Below are 21,227 nucleotides of genomic sequence, written 5' to 3' on the forward strand. Positions count from 1 at the left end.
ACCCATTAGATGGTAGGTGGTAAAACCTACTCCAGATTTTAGATGATTTGCTTCATATTGGAGACAGCTGGGGACAGTTTTTAAAAGCACAAGTTAAGGGTAAGACATGTAAAGTTGACATGTAAAGGTGGCATGTAAAGTTACTTAGTGCTGCTTGACCTGGTCACCTTGTCACTAACCCTGATCCCCCAGTCTCTTCTCTTCTCAGCACTCAGAAATGACCCTGTTAAAAGGTGAATATGCACTCCACACAAATACACCCAAACCTGTTCTCACTCAGTGGAGCATCTTCTCTATCCCTCCCAGCTATTCTGCCAACCTTAGTTCCTACCATCACTCTCTCATTCATTCCACTTAAGCCTTCTGGCTGTTTGGTTTTGGGAGGCAGGCCCCAGGGCCTTTGCACTTGTTCTTCTGTCTGATTGGAAAGCTCTTTATTCAAATGTCGCTCTCATTTCCACGCCTCCTAATGCTTAAATGTCACCTCCTTACCCACCCTTGGCACTCCAGATACTGATCCTGTTTTCCTTATAGCATTTTCACTATCTGTTATGAAGTTTAATATTTGTTTGCTTACTCTTTGTCAGAATCTCCATCTAGAATCTGTGAGTGCTATGAGAGCACAGTTTTTGTTTTATTCCCACTGTAACCCCATAACCTAAAACAGTGCAAGGCACACAGAAGGCCCTTAACAAATATTTGCTGAATGAATAAATGAATGCTTGCAAGAAGGGCTCTTGGTTTCTTAATCTGTCCATGGGAATAAGCTTCTATCTTTAATAACTGCTGTGAGAGCAAAAGAGACACAGATCTAAAGACTTTGGACTCTGTGGGAGAAAGCAAGGGTAGGATGATTTGAGAGAATAGCATTGAAACATGTATATTACCAGGTGTGAAATAGATCACTAGCCCAGGTTTGATGCATGAGACAGGGTGCTCAGGCTGGTGCACTGGGATGATCCTGAGGGATGGGACTGGGAAGGGGTGTTCAGGATGGGGAATACATGTTCACCCATGGCTGATTCATGTCAGTGTATGGCAAAACCCACTATAATATAGTAAAATAGCCTCCAATTAAAATAAAATAATTTTTTTAAAAAAGAACTGCTGTGAGGATTAAATGAAATGATGCATATTAGAGGGGGAGATGCTCATAAAAGAGCAGCCTTGATCCTTCTGATTTCTTCCAAGTGTGAGGGTTAAACCGTGCTCATTCCTCACAGATTAATAGTGCCCTGCATGAGACAGGAATGTTATCTCTCATAAAAGGATGGGTGACCAACCTTCCCAGTTTGCCTGGAACTGAGGCGCTTGTGGAACTCAGGACTTCTAGTTTTAAAACTAAGAGAGTCCCAGGGACAGTGGGATGAGTTGGTCCCCCCAACAAAATGGTATGTCTACAAGTCCTTCCCATCCTGGGGCCAAAGCCTCACTTACTCGGTTTCCAGGGCAGCCAGCCGGGCCTGGAGCCGGGCTTGAGCACTGCTGAAATCAGCCACCATGGCCTGCATCTCCTTCCGGTGTTCCTGGCGCAGCATCTCCACCTCCCGGGCCCGCTGGGCTTGCTGATCCTCCTGCAGCAGCCTGGAGGGGTGGGGGGGGGGGGGGGGGGGGGGGGGGGAAGCACAGCTGGGCTTGCCCAGGCGTCTAGCAACTGAACTTCTAGGGGACTGGAGTTTCTCCCCACTCTGCCAGGTGGCCTGCAGAATCTGAGGTCAGGACATGGTGGGAAGGAGACCTGGGTTCTCTGAGTTGTGGGGACCAGGATAAACCCATCTTGTGGGACACCTTCTCAGCACCTTCCACCCCAGCATTCCATGAGGGACCTGAGCACAAAGGGGAAAGGTGGGAGGATAGCTCAAGAAAGGAGTCCCAGAAAATACTCCTTTCACTTGGAGCAGGTGAGGAGGCCTGGAGGCTGAGATTCTTCATCAGAATTGATGACTGTTGGGACTCTGAGAGCTGAGAGACCTGCAGTCCAGTCTGGAAAGGCAGGGTGTGAGAGGGGCTAAGAGAACAGCATTTAGGCTACCAGTGTCCATCCCTGACCTCCCCCATCACTTCCTAGTTGTGTGACCTTGGGCAAGCTAGGCTTGGCTCAGTTTCTCCATGTGACTGACAATAGGGGCTACCTTATAGGGTTATTGCAAGGATGAACCATGTTAATCCATGTCTAGGACAGTCCATGGTACAAAGTATATGTTCGACCATCAGCTATTAATATCACTTTTCTTAACCTTGGGGTGGGGCACTAAGGGATCCACAGACCAGCCTAAGGGGCCTGATACCCTCCAAAAGTACATGTATATTTTTATGTGAGGATACCCTTCTCCAGGAGAGGGTCTGTTGCTTTCCTCATCTGGAGGAAGCTGTACCTGGAAATGATTAGGAACCCCTACTCTGGTCCAGTGTCCTTATTCCAGTGTTACATGGTGAGTCTCTAACTGAATTTAAAGTGCTCCACCTTGGCCAGGTGGGTTCATGGCTATTCCTCAGATGAACTCAGGCCTACTTTCACTTGATCTTTATGCTGGAAACTGGGACATTCAAACACTGGGATGAAATGGATAAGTGCCTTCAAAGATACAAATTACCAAAGCTTGCTCAGGAAGAAACAGATAACCTGAAAAGTCCTATATCCATTAACAAAATTAAAGTTGTAGTTATAAACTTTCCATCGAGGTGAAAAAAGTCTGTGAATTCAGGATGGAAAAAGGGCTATCCAACCTAGATAAGAAGATCATAGTTATCACTACAATTTACCAAGTACCAGGGTCAGTCCATGGTAAGCATCTTCCTATATGTTTCACTGCATCTACAGTAGCCCCAAGAGAGGTAGTGTTTCCTACAGTTTACAGGTAGGAGAGGTTAGCAGACTTGCCCAAGGTCACACAGCTATTAACAGGAGCACACAGCTATTAACAGGAGCACACAGAACTGTTTTTTAAGCTATGCCACTGCACTGTCTCCCTAAGGCTGGTTTTAAGGATACTTCTGGTATTATTAAGTTTGATTCCATACATTTCCTGATCTGTAGGGAAATAGGGTAAACCCAGCATCGACCCCTCCCTCTACTTCAGGGCTTACTCTCTGCAGTTTGAGATCTAGAATTCCTAGACCACTGATACCTTACATGGGTCAGAGTAACACCAGTGAAGTCCTCGAGTACTAGGGAGTCTTTTCTTTGGGAAGATGCCAAAGGTGTAACCTAATCCTAAACCCCAGAGGCTCACTAAGGGGCAGAGTTGGGAGAGAGGGAGGGAAGGAAGTTGGGAGCCTCAGACCGACCTGTGCTGGTCGCGGAGCTGCAGCGCCTCCTGCTGATGCTGTTCCACCTCAGCCTGCAGCCGCCTCACTGCCTCCTTGAGCTGTGAGTTCTCCTCCAGGAGGCAGCATCCCTCGCTGGGCTGCAGCTCCACTGCACTCTTGCCTTTGGGAGAGCCCGCCTGGCCCAGGCCACCCTCCTCCTGGGGAGAAAGCAGCCAGAAGAACCATTTGCAGGAGGCTCAATGGCAGACAAGGGCCACAGATGTACTGTGGCAAAGACCCAGCTTGGAGCTCAAATTCCAGACTTGATTCAGGAGCTCATGTCTAGTCTCTTGAAGTTTTCAGCTTTGAGAGTTGGCCAAATTTGGCTCTCCAAAAGTTGAATGATGCTGGTGAGCCAAGAATGTGGCTTAAAACAAGCCCAACACTCCACCTCTGTGGAGTCTATGTGTGTGTTGGGGGAGGGCGGGGGAGGATGTCTCCTGTCTCTTGTTGTAAGGACACTAATTCACTAGTTATCCCCCAAGGTTTCATTTCCAAATTCCATCATATTGGTGATTAGGGCTTCAACATGTAAATCTGGGGCAACACCACAGAGGGCGAGGAAGGGGAGAGTGAATATTTGCTGAACAATAATGATCTATCACACCTCCTCCCAAGATTCTGGAAGAGTGAATCTGGATAGATCTCAGCCCTGTGTCTTCTGAGAAAGCTTCCCAGGTGATTCTGAGGCCACCGCAGTTATAATCTACTGCCCCACACTTGCCCTTGCCCGTCTCTTTACCTAGGGTGCCCTCCACACCCAATCATTCCTGCCTTCTCATCTCCTTGGGGGAGAGGCAATGATCTTTCTTTTCTCTGACAGCCAGATCCCATCTGTGTAGAGGTTACGCAGAAGTGCACTGATTTGCTGAAGTGCTGTTTTTCTCTATCAGACCACCAGGTGGAGAAAAGGAAGGAGCCATCTCCACTTCAGTCTTCCTAGTTCTATACCACCTAGCACAGTATCTGGGATTCAGTAGGTGCCAAATGAATGCCTGCTGTGAAATGATGCTTGAAATGCTAAGGTTCAGACAGAAATCTAAAGATTTATGTCCAGCCTTAAATGAGGGCACAGTTAATCCCCAATTGGTGAATGTAGCAGTTTTCAAGGCCATACAAACGTGCCTGAAGGTTTGTGCACCTGTTCCTTCCACATGAGGACCGAACAGCACTGCAGAGGGGGCTTGTGTGACCCAGGCCCCGTACTTCTTGCTTCCAGCCCTGGGGCGCACATGATGTGGGACACTCTTGGGCACCACCTGGCACTCACATCTGCATGACCCAGAAGAGCTTGGTTAAGGTTCTGTGGGGCCACCCTTGACTGGAGGGAGAGAGAAGCTGATGGGTATGTCCATCCCTCTCTGTGCTTGGCTGGGAAAGATTTGAGAAATATTTCATGGGGCTCTCAGAAGATTCCAGTGGATGGAACACCACTTACCTGCAGTGGTATCCACCAGCGCATCCTTATATTGTGGCCCCCGCCACCGCCGCCCCTTCATTCCCGCTGCCTGGAGTTGTTCCTTCTTATGAATGAATACATTTCTTCTCTGTGTGGGAGATCACCCAGGGTCTGCTGTTTCTCCCGGAGTGTTCAGGGCTTCCCTCCAGTGAGATGTAGGTGAGGCCGGCACATTGATGACCAGGTACTGTCTCATCCACCCAGCCTGAGTCTCTATCCATAGCCCTGAGGTGAGCCTGTCACTCACTGCAGTGGGCCTATCACTGAACCCTCAAGCCACCAGCTGTCACCATCCCATACTTCCCCTGTCCCCTACCATAGGTCCAGGTGGCTCCCACCAATCTAGAACATATAATGGATCATGTTCTGTTTTTCCTCTGCTACACTTTACCAACTGTGATATATCAGTTGTTATATCACCAACTCACTGTGATATATCAGTTGTTAATAATTCTCATTCAACAGAGAAATTGTGTTCAGGTTCTCAGTACCAGCAAAATCTGGAATGAATGATCCCCACGTTCCTCCGATCTTCAGCAGGGCTGGGACACCAACTAGTTATGGCCATTTGCGTACTCTGGTGGAGACTCTAGTGTGTGCAGAATTGTGTGCCAAGTGCTGGGGTTGGGGTGGACTGAGATGGACAGACATGGCTTGTTCTAAAAGGACTTGTAGTCCGGTCGAGGAAACAAGGATATCCATGTAGTGATGGGTCCCTAACAGGACAGGCAGTAGATGCGGGTGCGAGCTGAGCTGCAGTAACAGAAGTGCTCCAGGCACTCAGAAGGTGGAGAGAAGTCATGGGTGTGGATGGGAGACCCCCAGCCTGGAAGGATCAGTTGGGCACTGAAAAGGGAGGAAGGGTCCCAGGCAGGGGCAGGGCATGTGCAAAGGCACTGAGGCAGGAGGCAGAGGCTATGTTTAGAGCAGAGAGGGAAATGCAGCCAGTGGCTGAAGGCTTTTCAACATCAGACTGGGCACTGGGAGCTTATTCTGATAGCAGCAAGGAGCCACTGAAGGCTTTTCACAGAGGTGCCTTAGATGGATACCTGAGGCCCAATGTGGTGGGCTGGGGAGAGATGTCTGGATTGTTAGGGGGTCCCTGTGCTACCCAGCAAGATAGGAATTATGGATGGGCAAGGAGGAAAATGATGGGCCAAGTCTGACCAGAAAGTTCAGAGCTTTGGTGACAGAAAGGCACCCCCCACTCATGGCAACAGGGGACATCTAGGCAGGAATCTGTTTGGGGAGGTGTTCTGAGAAATTCTGTGCAGGTCCATGGAGTGACCCAGATGAGCTGTCTCTAGCGCCGGTCTGTCACCAACACCCTGAGATGCTATTTCATCTGAATTTAAAATAACAGGCTGTACTTAAAACTTATTTTTGCTTTCCAGAGGTGGGAGCCTGCAGGCTCATGACATATACCCCAGGCCTGTGGAAGGAGAAGGGGTGAAAGAGCACTTGGAACCTCTCCCTGATGCTGCTCCAAGAAGGGTGTGGGCAGGGCAGGGGTGCTGACCTCTGAAGTCCCAGCATGGTCCTCGCTGTCCCCTGGACACTGGGTGATGGCCTGCCATCTGCCCATGCTGTCCAGGGCCCTCAGCTCAGTCTGCAGCACCTCCAAGTCCTTCTGGTGCTCAGAGCAGGCAGCCCGCTGCTCTGCCAGCTCCTGCCTCAGGGACTCTGCAAAAGGAAGAGCAGTGGAAGGTCAGGAGCATGCTGAGGCCAAAGTCTGGGGTGGGTTAGGGTGGGGAGCAGCTGTAGGTGTTGGTTCACATTCCCCAAACTTACCTATTTCAATAGAACAGCAACAATAATACCATTTATAGAGTAGTAAATGTGTTAAGCCCTTAAAAAGTGTTTTCAGTGAAACCCTACAACTATCCTATCCAGTATTATCCCTCCCACTTTATGCTGAAGGAACAGAGCCTCAGAAAGGCTGAGCAGCTCAAAGCTATACTGCTAATAAGTCATAGTGTCAGGATTCAACACCTCCCATGGTTCTTCTTCCCTCAGAATCACCTGCTTAATCATTGCTGGTTGGTTAGGATTAGGGGTGGGACAGCCTGAATCCAGAGCTGAACCCTGAGGCAACACTTGGCCTCAGCACCAAGATAGAAAATTAAGAACAGGGAATTAGCACATGACCCAGTGGCCTCTTCTTGAAGTACAGGTCTCAAATTGAAATGTTGACATATATTTATGCTAATTCTCAAGGAGACAAACAATCACAGGTTCTCCTTCTCATGGATGTAAGTTCCTAGCTGGATTGTGAACAGCAGGGAGGGGGTGGCATATCATCCCAACAGAGTCATTATGAAAACCAGAATCATCCAGGGGAAATGTACATGCCCTCCTTAACTCAGGGACCAGTACAACCAGGAAGTACAATTTCTCCTCTGAGGATTGTGGGTGATTTCTGATAGTGTGACACTTCCCAGCATGATCAAAAGGCAAATAAAATAATCATTTCAAAAAGAACATTTTCTGATGGAGTAGACAGTATTCAGTGAGTTATTAATTTTTAAAGAGAATATAATTTTCAAGTGCTAGTAAATTTGATACTTTATTTTCCATTATGGACTTTTGAGACTTTATATTTTACTTATTTCAAATTACTTTTGAAACATTGTTCCAATAATCCCAGAGGCCATAAGATACATAGTACAGGATTTAGTATAGAGGAAGTGCTCAACATATATTTGTAAAATAAATAAAAGATGTTTAGAGCAAAAATTAATGATGTTATGAAAGTGTCCCAGTTGTAAAAGATTTCCCACAAGTTTACTATGCTTCCCTGAAAGGACAGTAAACACATATAAAAGTTTAATTATTCTGATACTATTATGTTGAAAAATTTATTTCATCATCTTCCTTCTCCTCTCAGATTTTAATAGAGTGATTTCTATAGCTTAAATACAACCCAATTTTTGAAATCCTTTATCACAAAAAATATGTGTAATAAAACTCTTTAGCAAAGCATGAACTACCTGCCCCTCTTTTCTCATATTTTCTCACCATCCATTCATTTACCCATCTACACCCCCATCCATCCACCTGCCCATCCACCTATTCAACCAGCACGTCTAGGTGCCCACCCCAGTGTGTCAGGTGGTCTGGCGGGCACTCACCCTTCCTGCTCCTCACACAGTGACCTATACTGCATGTCAGGTGTGTCTCACACAGATGATGGAAGGGGAGTAACTTGGACCAGGAAGTCCTAGTATCACCTGTGGTGGTCTGTGCTCCCATCCATCCAATGCCACCCACAAAGCCCACGATTTGTTATCATCATTACACAGTCCACAAAGCCTCTTCTTCCTGGGACTTGTGCTGAGCATGCCAGTCTGTCCCCAGGGTCTTTCTGGAATCTTTCATTCAGGTAAAGATCAGGCTGCTATGGGGTCAGAGAGGCCAGGGACGGGGCAGCAAAGATGGTTGCTGTGGGGTGTTGGACTCATCAGGGTTGTCCAGCCTGACCTCAGTCTGGGGAATCTGGTTCCTGAGAAATGTGGTACAACCTGGGTATTATCTTGTATAATGTATCTTCTTAAGATGCCAAAACTTTGGCATTTCCCATGTGGCCACCTCCATTCCAGGGTAGCTGCTAACTGGGAAATCTGTGGGACTGTTTCTCTCCTTCATCTGGAAACATGAATGTGGGCTGATGTGCTGACATGCAGTGAGCAGGTCACATTGTCTAATGAAATCAAGCAGCAAGTAGATCTTATTCACTTATGGAGGTAAAGAAAATACTCTTCCAGAAATTCTCTTAAGGAGAGCACTGTCTAGGTTTGAAGAAAATTTTTAAAAGGTCTATATGGTTTTTAATGCTAGACATGAAATAAGGAGAACATTTGTCTTGCTCTTAATAGTGAGAAAGAAGATGAGAGTAAAGGAGAAAATGAGGGAGAGAGATCATCTACTCAAACAGACAGAGCCCCTTAGAGTCAGCCATGCAAAGGTGGAATATTCAGCAGTAATGACAGTGAACATTTACACAGCATTTACCAGGTGCTATTCTAAGCACTTCCCATGTATATACTCATGTAATTGTAACAACAGCCCAATGAAGGGGATACTATTGTTACTCCCATTTTACAGATGAGCAACTGAGTCACAGAGCAGTTAAGCAACTCGCCTGAGGTCACACAGCTAGTGCACATTGAACGGAGTCAGGCTTCAAGCCCAGGCAATTTGCCTTTGGAGATCTTTACTGCCTCTGGAAACTTCCAGAATGCTTTGTGTGACAAGTTTTTGCTGTGAAAACTGAAGAGGAAGTGAGCTTCCTGCTGAGAATGTGAAGGCAGGGAAAGAAGCAGAGGCAAACCCAGAATCCTGGGGGCTTAAGTCCCCAGCTTTACAGAAATCTTTAGAAATGAGAGTTTGAGGCCATCTCATGCAATTCTCACGAAGGCTGAGATCTGGCTAATGCTCAGTAATGATGACGAAGATGATGATAATATCATCTGCACTAACTGGGCTCATTTATATGCTAAGCATTTTATATCTCATCAAATCCGTACAGAACTTCTATGATGGAGAGACAAGCGCAACTTAACTTCCTAGAAAATGAAAACGAGGCTGTGTGTGACCTGATGCACATCTCGCAGCTGGTTGGTGGCAGAGCCAGGAGGGTCACCCTGGTCCTTACCACCCCCCACCCCGCTGCCCCAACCCTGATGGGTGCACAGCTGATGCATACCCAACAGCAGTGCCTGCTGAGCCTGCATCCTCTCCAACTCCCTTTGGAGCTCCTGCCGGGCCTTTTCCTCCAAGGCCTGCAGCTCCAGCCGGTGCGCCTGGTGCTGGATCTGGAGGCTGTGGCTGGATTCCTTCTTCAAGCGTTCTTCTGTGGCCTGTGGGCACAAGTGGGAGGAAGAAGGCATGAAAGTGGGCACAGAGGGGGAGACCTGTCCCCTTTGCCTAATTCTTCCTCATTGTCGGGGGCTTCCCTGAGCACTTGCACTCCCCGATGGAGGGCTTATCAGGCTACAGTGACTGTTCCCCTACTCATCTGGACCTGGCCACAGCAGCCATTTTGTGCTGTGTAACCTAACTGGTTCACAGCTGACTGGACCAGAGTGGACAACTGTTCAAAACTGGAACAATCATTGGGAATTTGGTGTTAGGAGGTGGGGGAAAGAGACAGACACTAACTAGGAAAAGCAAGAAAGCAGGTTCTTCTCTAGGGCCTTTAGAAAGGACACAGCCCTGTCAACACCTTGGTTTTAGGACTTCTGACTTCCAGCACTGTCAGATAACAAATCTATGTTGTGCTCGGCCACCAAGTTTGTGGTAATTTTGCTACAGCAGCAACAAGAAACTAATAGTTTCTATTACTTTCGCAACAAAGAGTTCCAATTAACACATCCCACTTTTCAGGTGAGGAAACTGAGGCTGAGAGAGATGAATTAGCTTTCCCAAGGTCACACAGAAAAGATACAGGATTAAGAGGAAACAAGCTCAGAAAAGTAAAGTGCCCTAACCGAAAACCAGTAATGGTGGATGCAGGATTGTAACCCATGGGTGATGGTATCCAGGGCCCAAGCCCTTCCCACTCCCTCAAGCAACCTCCAGGAACAATGAGAAATGGGACTGCATCAAATGCATGAGGCTCCCATTAGGAAAAAGCAGACGAGGCAGCTACTAGAAGGCAGCAGCATCTTTGCTTTGCTGCTCCCCAGCAAACGGGGAGAAACAGTCTTATTCCTATCATGGGAAATTCAGTCATCCCCTGGTGAGTTTCTCTAGACAGGAAAGTCTTGTACTTTTCAAACTCTCTGATACTTTCTCCTTCTTGCACTTGCTGCAAGGCTCAGAGCACTCCAACTGGTGACATTTTAATCCCAAGGAAATGTGAATGGAGAGATTGAAGCAAAGATCTTGCAAAAGATGGAGCCAATCTCTTTTTAGGTCAGCCTTGCCTGCCTTCTGGCTCAGAAGTCCTTGGCAGTGAGGATCATGCAAGGTTTAGTGGCCAGATTTTATATCAAGCCAGACATTCATCCCTGGCAAACTGCCCCAGCTTTTTGTTTGCCCTGGGGCTTCTCTGGTGGTTCAGACAGTAAAGAATCTGCCTGCAATGCAGGGGACCCAGGTTCAATCCCTGTGTCAGGAAGATCCTCTGGAGAAGGGAATGGCTACCCATTCCAGTATTCTTGCCTGGAGAAGCCCACAGACAGAGGAGCCTGGTGGGCTACACTCTATGGGGTTGCTGTTAGTCATGTGTTGCTTTAAGCACTTCTGGTGAATTCTCTTTAGATGTTCTCAGTGGTTCTGTACGGTACATGTTACTAGCCTCACTTTATAATAGGGAACATGAGGCACAAGGAAGCCTAAGCTCCCTTTCCTTGTAGGTAGCAGACCCAGGATTTGAACCCAGGCATCTCACTCTCAATCACTGTCATGTATTAGGAATGATCATATGTCTACCATCTCCAGTGAGAATTTCAAACACTTTGGTCTCATTCTGGAACCACCCCAATTAGACTGGAGCCAGTAATGAAGACCCCATGAATCTGGTTCCATGGCTGCTAGGGACTGGGGCTTAGAACTGTGGGTTATCCCAATGGACAGAGCACACTCCCCTCTCTCCCACCACAGGCCTCTATGCTTCCTCTGCCTCCTGCAAGGGATTGAGGCCTTTGGCCTGGAGGAGTAAAGCTCAAGCCAACACAAAGGCCAGCATGACCCAGCATGACCCAGCAGTGAATAACATGGGGAACTTGGCAGCCTTAGCTCTTGCAGACTGAAAGCAAAGCTGGAGAAAGATTTAAGAGAATAAAAGAAGAAAAGGAATTCACAAATTCTGAACACCTACTAAGTATCAAGCAGTCCATATGCATTATCTCATTTCTTTTCTCTCTCATTTTTCTAAAAGCTTTTTAATTTTTATTTGGGCAATGCATGAACACAGTATAAAGAGCCAAATACCGCTTTTTAAAAATGAAAACTAGCACCTCCCAGCCCTCTTTCTTCTTCTGTGTGCATCCTGTCTACTGGAGGTAGCCATTGGAACTCTTAGTTCTTTCTTCTGATATTTACCACCAATAACAAGACAGTATCTCCATCCTGCTTTAACCTGATTATTTTAGAAATTATGAATTGTCTTTCTATTATGGCAGATGAAGATTTTGGTCTCATACATTCTTTCTCTTCCATTCCTCAAATATTGTTATATTTCTTTTCTAAATACAGCGAACTATATTCAATATTTCCTTCTTGTAAGTAAATGCCATTTACTACTGAGCTAAGTAAATTATAATTATTAAAATCTACCTTGGATTTCCCTGGTGGTCCAGTAGTTGGGAATCCACCTGCCAGTGCAGGGGGTGTGGGCTCAATCCCTGGTCCAGGATGATTCCACATGCCTTAGGGCAACTAATCACGTGTACCCCAACTACTGAAGCCTGTGTGCTCTAGAGCCTGTGCTTGGCAACAAGAGAAGCCACCGCAGTGAGGAATCTGTGCACCAGAACTAGAGAATAGCCCCCACTGCAACTAGAGAAGGCCCACGTGCATCAAACAAGACCCAGCACAGCCAAAAATAAAGAAATAAAAAGTCTACCTTATCCAAAGTTTTATTTTTCCTTGCATTAATAACTACTGTATTTTATTATCATTTTTTGGATTTTTGGCCAAGTCTTCCTACAGCCTCTAAAAGCTTTGTAAAATATGTTCTCTACAATTTTCCACATGGCCAAATCAATCAGAGAAGCCATCAAGCCTATTTTTCCATGGAGGCATCTCTTCTGGAGCCCTCCATCCTCGTGCTCCAGTTTAGACTCCAGTCTAGGCTCTGTTAGTGGCACAGCTAGGCTCCTGAAACCTTTCTCCTGTGCTGGATTCCCTGTATGCTAGATCTCTTTTATTCCCTCTTTTTTGGTGTGTTCCTTTGTTTTGGTGGGATATTCCTCAAGGAACTTCCTGAGGAAAAGTGTATGGAAGATGCAAAAAGAACTCTGAAGGGTGTTCTGAGGCTGACTGAGACCATCCAAGAAAGGGAAAGCTTCGGATGGGGAGCTTGGGATCCAGACCTTGGTGGAGAAGGTTGGTGGTAGTTCACTGATGGAGATGGCTGGATTGCCCAGGCCAGAGTCAAGCAGGAGCAACCCTCCACCTGAGGCCAGAGTCAAGCAGGAGCAACCCTCCACCTGTGCAGGTGAACCAAGGTGGGCAGGTGCCCAGAGGGAATGGGGGCACCAGGGCAGGTGTGAAGGCTGCCGGAGCAGACAGTGTTTGCTTTGTGAGGGTTGCAAGAAACAAACCTCTAGGGTACAGGTGACAGCAGGCAATGGATAGGAACTCAGAGAGAGGCAGGGTCACCAAGTGTGATGATGGAGTCTGTAGTGTCCACATCACAAGGTCACAGGAAAGTGGTCACTGGGTCTGGACCAGAGCTGTGCGATTACTGTCAGGCCACTGGGGCAGTATATCATCTGTGTCCTCACACACCCAGGACACTGTTCAGGTGTGCAGTGGAAGCCAGAAACAGCAAACAGGCACCTTCCAAAACCAGGGAGGGAAGCCTCCTTCCTCCTGCAAGGTGCCTCCAGCGCCCTCTACTGACAAAGCTTAGCACTGTAAGGGAGGTAAAGAGAAATGCTTAAAGAATACAGATCATTATCACAAGTAGGTACTGAAGGGTAAATTGCAAACTGAGAGGCATAAACTGATAACAAAAGGTAATTTTCCTAATATTTCATATGTCTGATATTTTTTTATTCAGTTCTCACCCTTATTAATGGTTTTAATTGAATTTCTCAGAATTGCTTCATTATCTTCTAGCTTCCCTATTGCTGCTGAGATGTTTGATGACATTTGAATTCAAGTACTTTGAGTCTGGTATCAATTTTTCCCTTTGGGAGCTCTTAGTATTTCTTTTGCAGGATATTGCCCAAGTCATGAAAGAGAAGTTGGTCTTATGATATAAAAGTCATGTGCAGATGACCAGAAGTTCAACAGACCTGAGTCTGTCTGAATCCTTATCTTGCCTCTTACTAGCTGTGTGACCCTGAGCAAGTTGCCAAACCTCTCTGAGCCTCCTTCCTCATCCAGAAAAAGGGAATATGATAATAATGACCTTGTAAGCTGAATATGGGGACTGGAGATATTGTACAACAGGCTCCCCCCAAAGTGCTGAGCAGGTGCTTGCACAGCAAGAGCTCAGTAGTAGTTAGTGGACGTCGTCATTAACACCTTTACCTTGACTTCCTGGTTTTTAGCCTTCTCAAGCATGCAGAGAGCTCGCTTGTGGGCAGCCTCAAGCTGGGCTTTCGCTGCCTGATTCTGCTGTACGGTCTCCTGGAGCTCATGCCGCAGCTGCTCCCGCTCGTGGTCAGAAAGCTGCTTGAGCTCCCGCAGGTCCTCCCTGTAGCTTGTGGCACACTGCTCCAGGGCCTGCTGCATCTGTGAGACCTGCCCACCAGGGCATCCAACCTCAGGCTGGGACTCTCACCCTGCCTGGGGTTTTCTTTAAACATCAAAGCTTTCTGAACGTCTCCACAGCCCACATGAGCCTCCTCTACCCATGGGAATGCTGAGGCGGGTAGAAGTGGCAAGCTTGAAGGACCTGGGGACAGCTGGCCCTCCTAGGGGCTCCTCAGCTAGAGCCATGGATACCAGGGAACAGAGAAGAAGGGCTGGGATGTGTGCCATCCAAGAGAAATCAAAAGGGGACCAGAAAACACTCCAGAGGTCTATACAGCAGCCTCCCTTGCGTGCCCCACATGCCCAAATCTCCCTTTCTTATAGAAGCTTTCCCTGACAATCCTGTTTGGTATTATACCCACCCCTCATCACCAGACAGCCACTCAATCTTTATCCTGTTCAGTCTTTTCGTTTTACTTGAGCCCTTAACATCTTCTAATATTATAAGTGCCTATTGTTTATGTCTAGTGTTTATTGTTGGTGTCCACCTCCTCTGCTAAAATACAAGCCCTATAATGCAGGACTTTTGTCTGGTTTGTTCACTGATAATATACAAGCACCTCGAAGAGTTCCTGGCTCATAGCAGGTACTCATGAGCCACAGTAGGTGTTAAATGAATAAATGAACAGAACCAAGAAGCCCACCTTGCCCTGACCTGGACTGCCCTCCCCAACTTGGACAAGAATTGGGCCCCGCATGCATTTCCAAGGTTGTCTGCAAGAATAAGGGAGAGGCAGGGTCTCACTCAGCATGAGGGTGCATCCCCACCAAGGCCATCCTTCTACCTGGGCTTGCAATCTGGCCTTCTGGCTCTGCCACTCCTCCTGCAGACGCTGGATTTCTGGTGCCTTCTCCTTTGGCAAAGAGCCCAATGGAGGCTGCAGGTCACCTCCCTCCTTGATGGGTGCTTCGATCCTTTGAAGATACGGAGGTCAAAATCACAAAAGATGCCATGGAAATGACATGGTCACTCTGCTAACATCCCAGCCACTCGGGCTGGGAGGAGGGAGCTCTGATGGCACTAATGGAATGAGAGACATCTCTCCTGGATTTGAAAAAGCTATTTGACGTTCAATTCTAAGTGCTGTTGCACTTGGGAGACTGTCAATATTCAGCTGGAATCACTGGATATCTGTTTCAGTGGGTACTTAATAAATGATCAATTATCAGAATGACTGAGAGTTTAGAGTTACTTATATGGGATTCCTGGAAGCTTCAAAAGAGGTCTCTGTAGTCTAATTTCACAACTTTTCATGAATGTGGAAAATAACAAAAAATGATGTTCTACTTGAATACAGTACTTTACACTTTTCAAAGCACACACAGCTTTAACTGGCTTTTCCCAAGTGTACACAGGAGGATTATAAATAGCCTTTCTGTGTATGTAGCAGGGACAAGACAATGCTGGTTTAAAGCTGCAGTAGTTTCTGCATTCTAGAAGAGATGCTGACAAATATTTTTGGAGGAGACTTTTCTATACTCAGTTCCGAGCTTTTAAATCAGCTGAGAAAATGTGATGGGCTGATTGTAAAGTTAAATATTTATCCTGTTTAACAGTGTAAAAGATGTCCTGCATTACAGTGTAAAAGATGCACTGTGGGCATCTCTGCAGAGATTTCTGGGAGGTCAATGACATTTTGCTTCCTCTGGCAAACACATCAGGCCAGAGGACCACAGGTTAGGGCCCTGGACTGTGAAGAAAGACCATGAGAAGGACTCTGACTTGGCAGAGGCGAAAAGGCCCAGCAACATAGACAGAGGGGACCCCTGAAAGGAAGGGCAGGATGTTAAGAGCAGTGTAGCAAAGTTGTTAAGATCATGCACACTAGAGCCAGATTGCCCACATTCAAATTCTAGTGCTACTACTGGTAAATGGTTATGTTACTTTGTCTGAGCTCTTTAAACTGTTTCTTCTTCCAAAACATGGGGTTAATATTAGTACCTTTCACATGGATTGTTATAAGGATTTAATAGAGTAAATATCTTAAAAAATGCTTAACTCTATGTCTGGCACATTGTATTAATTGTATATTAATACAAGTAAAAATTAGTCAAGTATTTAATAAAGTGAAAAGGTTTCTTTCTTTGCATCCTAATTCTCTTAGGTTATCTTCAAACTTCTGGAAGCTATGCTAAATATAACTGTGTTCAGAACAGTTCATTCCTACAAACAGGGCTATTGGGATTTTACATGGGATTGAACTGAATCTATAGCTCAATTCAGAGTAAATTATGTTCTTAACAACACTGAGTATTCAATTATGATCATTCTGTCTGTAAATAAAGACATTTTTACTCTTCCTTTCTAATTTGTAGCTCTGTCTTGCTTTACAGGACTGCCTAGGACCTTCAGGACAATGATAGGTAGTGAGAGCAGAATTTTTGCTTTGTTCTGAGTTTTTGCAGGAACATGTCCAACATTTTACCATTAAGCATGTTTATCATACATGATCTTTTTCAGGTTGAAGAAATTCTATTCATGGATTGAAGAGTTTTTATCATGAAAGGATGTTAACTTTTGTCTAATGCTTTTGTGCATCTATTGATATGATTATTTATTTTTCCCTTTATTTTTTAATATGATGAATTATATGATTGCCATTCAAATGTTCAATCAACCACACATTTCTGGGATAAACTGTACTTGGTCATGATATATTATTCTTTTTATATACTGCTTTATATTTTCAAACATTTTGTCGAGGATTTTGTATTCATGAAGAATATTAGTTTGTCTATATTGACAAATGTTTTTAGTGCCTTGAAAAAAATTTATTCTGTAGTTTTTCAGCATATTGTCTACAGATATAAAATAGATTTAGTTAATAGTTTAGTTCAAATCTTCTATGTCCTTACTGATATTAGTCTAGTCATTCAAATATTCAAAAAAGGGTGTCAGAATCTCAGATATGATTGTACATTTCTTCCTTTAGTTCTCATAGTATTTGCTTCATCATTTAAAGCTCTGTAATTAGGTAATACACATTTAGGATTGTGATGTCTTCCAGAAGAATTGACCACTTTGCTGTTATGAAACATCCCTTTTTAATCACTGGTAATACTTCTTGTTCTGAAGTCTACATGATATGAATATAGCCACATTAGCTTCCTTACATTTTGTATTTGCATGGTATATCTATTTTTATCCTTTTACCTTTCAACTTATCTGTGCCTGTATAAGGTGTGTCATACAAAATATCACCAACCGAAGGGCTTAACAAGCAGAAATTAATTTTCTCATAATTCTGAAAGCTAGAAGTCCATGATCACAGAGTCAGTGGGTTTGGTTTCTTCTAAGGCTTCTCTTGTGAAGCTTGCAGAAAACCAACTTCCATCACCCCATGTCCTCATGTGATTGCCCCTTTGTCTGCTTTACCAGCGCACTAATCTCTTCTTACAAGGAAATATTGGGTGAGGGCCACCCTAATAACCGCATTTGAATCAATCATCTATTTAAAGCTTTATCTCTGAATGCATTCATACTGGGGAGTAGGGCCTTAACATATGAATTTGAGGGGGGCATGGGGCAGCACAGTTCAGCCCATAACAGTGTCTTTATACTTAAATCTCTCTCTTGCAGATAGCATATGGTAAATGTGCTGCCTTTTGATCCTCTCTGGCAATCTCTTTCTTTTAAATGATGTCTCTGTTTCATTTACATTATCAGTATTGAAATGATTGGATTTAAATCCACATCTTACTTGTTTTTCTAATTGCCCAATTCCTTTTCTTATCGTTCTTCTGTTCTTTTGCTATCTTCCTACCTGACATTTTATGATTCCATTTTAGTTCTTTTGTTGGATTTTTTAAGCTTTTCTTTGTATTAATGTTTAATGTTGCTCTGTGGATTACAGCTTGTATCCTTAACTTACCACAACCAACTTAGAGTTAACATTGTACCTCTTCATATAAAATATGAGTCCCTTACAATACTATAATTCCATTAATCCCCATTCTTTGTGCTAGCGGTCATATATTATTCAACTATATGCATTGTGAACTTCATAATATACTGCTTAATTATTAAGCAGTTATATGTCTTTTAAAGAAATTAAAGAGAAAGAAAAGCAGTAGTTTTTTATATTTACCTATACATCTACCGGAGAAGGCAATGGTACCCCACTCCGGTACTCTCGCCTGGAAAATCCCATGGATGGAGGAGCCTGGTGGGCTACAGTCCATGGGGTCGCAAAGAGTTGGACACAACTCAGCGACTTCATTTTCACTTTTCGCTTTCATGCGCTGGAGAGGGAAATGGCAACCCACTCCATTGTTCTTGCCTGGAGAATCCCAGGGACGGGGGAGCCTGGTGGGCCACCGTCTATGGGGTCGCACAGAGTCGGACACGACTGAAGTGACTTAGCAGCAGCATACATTTACCATTTCTGATGCTCTTCATTTTCTCCTGTAGATGCAACTTTAAATTTGCTGTAATTTCCTTTCAGCTTCAATAAATTCTACTGCTGTTTATCATACTACAGCTTAACCAGTGAAAAGTCCTCTTAGCTTTTATATACCTGAAAATGTTCTATTTCATTCTCATTTTTGAAGGATATTTTCACTGGATTTAAAATTAGGATTTTACAGGTTTTTTTTTTTTTCCTCCATTTATAACCTTAATGATACTGCTTCATTTTCTGGCTTTCATCAGAAAATGAGCCTAGAAGGTTGATGACAAGTCAGTTGTCATTAGTATTCATGAAAAGCCAACTGTCTCCTGTATGTAATTTGTCTTCTTAAAAACCTGACTGCTTGTAAGATTTTGGGGGATATATTTTGTTTTCAGCAGATTTTCTATGATGTATCTAGGCATTGTTATCTTCAGATTTATTCTGTGGGAGTTCACCGAGCTTCTTGAATATGTAAATGGGTGTCCCACATCAAATTGGGGGAATTTTTGGTCATTTTTTCCAAATATTTTTTCCTGGTTCATCTTCTTTCCCTTTTTACATATGGGCTCTAAATACATGCATGTTAAACTATTTGATATTGTCCCACACGTCACTAAGAATCTCATTTAAAAAAAAATTTCCCCCCTCATTCTTTGGATAAGATGGTTTCTACTGATCTATCTTCAGGCAATAAACTTTTCTTCTGTGATTTTAATTTGCTGTTAAGTACATCTAATGAGGTTTTCATTGTGGATATTGTACTTTACAGCTTTAGAATTTCCATTGCTTCAAGGTTTTCATTTCTCTGCAGAAATTCCCTATTTCTTCATTCATTATAACAATCCTTTCCCTGAACGTGGCTCATATAATTGCTTTCAAGTCTTTGTCTGCTAATTCCAATATCTAGGTCATTTTAGGCTATATTAGCTGATTTTTTTCTTGATTATAAGTCATACTGTTCTGCTTCCTTGCATGTCTTATAATGTTTTCATCAAATGCTCAATACTGTGGATAATACTAGGAGTCTGTATTATGAATTCCTTTCAGAAGTGTTTAGTTTTGTTATGACAGCCAATCAAATTACTCAGGGCTCTTCCTGATCTTTTAATGCCTGGATTTGTCTTTTTATAGAGCATGTATGGTATTCCGGGAGTTGGTGATGGACAGGGAGGCCTGGCGTGCTGCGATTCATGGGGTTGCAAAGAGTCGGACATGACTGAGCGACTGAACTGAACTGATAGTTCAACATTGTCCTCTGTTCTAGGGTATGGCCCTTATTCTACAGGGTGTGTTTCTTACTCCTAAAGTGTTGTTTCTGAGGTCTCAACTCAATGCTCACAGAGCTCAGAAAGGCTTTTTCATTGTAGCTGATCTTGGAATCCAGTGTCTCCTAGCTCCCCATCTCTAGTACCTTCATTTTTCTCAGCACCATGGCAGCAGCATACTCCTAGGCCTCCTGAGTCTCACTCAAGCTCCTGGCAAGGACCTATGGAAATTTCTCATAGATTTCTGCCCCCTACACCCCCACTTAGTATCTTCTCTTCTGGTACCCTACCATACAAATTCCAGCTACTCTGGCAGCCCTGAGCCCTGATGTCTGCTTCCTCAGCTCAACTTACCTCCACTTCTCTGCACTGTGGTTGGCACTGTCCCCAGGACAGAGAGGCAGGAGAAAATGTGGAGTGATTATGGGATTCAATCCATGTTTCTCTTCTAAGGAACATGGTCTTTCTCTGCATATTGTCCTGTTACTAAACGAGTTGTCATTTATTTTGCTCACTTTTAAAGTTGTCTATAGAAAGAGGGCAAGTCTAGTACCAGTCACCCTGCCACAGCTGGAAGTGCAAGTTCAGTCATTTTACTGAGTATTAAAGGAGAGAGTGATCTTAAAAAACAGGAAAACTGTGGAACTTCATATGGCATAAGAACAGCTGCCCTAAGTTGAGATGTAGTTAAAAACATTAGTTCTGGAGCCAGAGAGGCTATCATCTGGATCCTACCATCTACTGGCAGAATAAGTAGAAAGACAAGCCACTTAACCTCTCTGTTCTTCAGTTTCCTTCATCTTTAAAATGAAGTACTTCAATAATGGTATCTACCTAATGAAAATTAAATGGGTTAATGCAGCATTCAGTAAATATTTACTGTTATTATATTTATCACATCCTCATTCCTGGGAACACCACAAATGAGAATGTCCCTCTCTCACTCTATTCTCTTGTGTCAAATTCCCTTGTACCCTAAAAAGCTGATCCTATACTATCATCTCTCACAAGCAAGCCATAGCGGACTCTTCTGACTCCCCCTGCTCACACTGAAGTTGATTCTGACCTGCTGCTGCTGCTGTTTAATCACTTCAGTCATGTCCAACTTTGTGTGACCCTATGGAATGTAGCCTGCCAGGCTCCTCTGTCCATGGGATTCTCTAAGCAGGAGTACTAGAGTGGGTTGCCATGCCCTCCTCCAGGGTTTTCCTGACCCAGGGATTGAACCCAGGTCTCCTGCACTGTAGGCAGATTCTTTACCGCTGAGCCACCAGGGAAGCCCATCTGACCTGCTACCCCCACCTTAAATCAGCAGCCAATGGAAAACTCACTGTGCCAAAAGTTCTCTGAGAAGCAACCTTCAAGGGGTTC

At 44.6% G+C, this 21,227-nt stretch overlaps 1 protein-coding gene across 3 annotated transcripts in view; it reads right to left on the minus strand.

Moving 5' to 3' along the window:
* FAM184B (family with sequence similarity 184 member B) overlaps positions 1-21,227 on the minus strand; it is a 119,591-nt gene that overhangs the window by 6,746 nt on the left and 91,618 nt on the right. Inside the window, exons 9-14 of one of the 3 annotated variants that reach the window (XM_027970885.3) lie at positions 14,986-15,115; positions 13,976-14,188; positions 9,474-9,627; positions 6,288-6,451; positions 3,289-3,467; positions 1,438-1,584 (exon numbers count right to left, since the gene is read on the minus strand). In XM_027970885.3, the coding sequence (XP_027826686.1) occupies positions 1,438-1,584; positions 3,289-3,467; positions 6,288-6,451; positions 9,474-9,627; positions 13,976-14,188; positions 14,986-15,115 (987 nt within the window). Of the gene's footprint in view, positions 1-1,437; positions 1,585-1,609; positions 1,984-3,288; positions 3,468-6,287; positions 6,452-9,473; positions 9,628-13,975; positions 14,189-14,985; positions 15,116-21,227 lie in introns of those variants that run through there. The other 2 variants (XM_042251263.2, XM_042251262.2) reach the window with 2 other exon arrangements.

Source organism: Ovis aries, chromosome 6 (genome assembly GCF_016772045.2).
Source record: "Ovis aries strain OAR_USU_Benz2616 breed Rambouillet chromosome 6, ARS-UI_Ramb_v3.0, whole genome shotgun sequence".
NCBI classification, from domain to species: domain Eukaryota; kingdom Metazoa; phylum Chordata; class Mammalia; order Artiodactyla; family Bovidae; genus Ovis; species Ovis aries.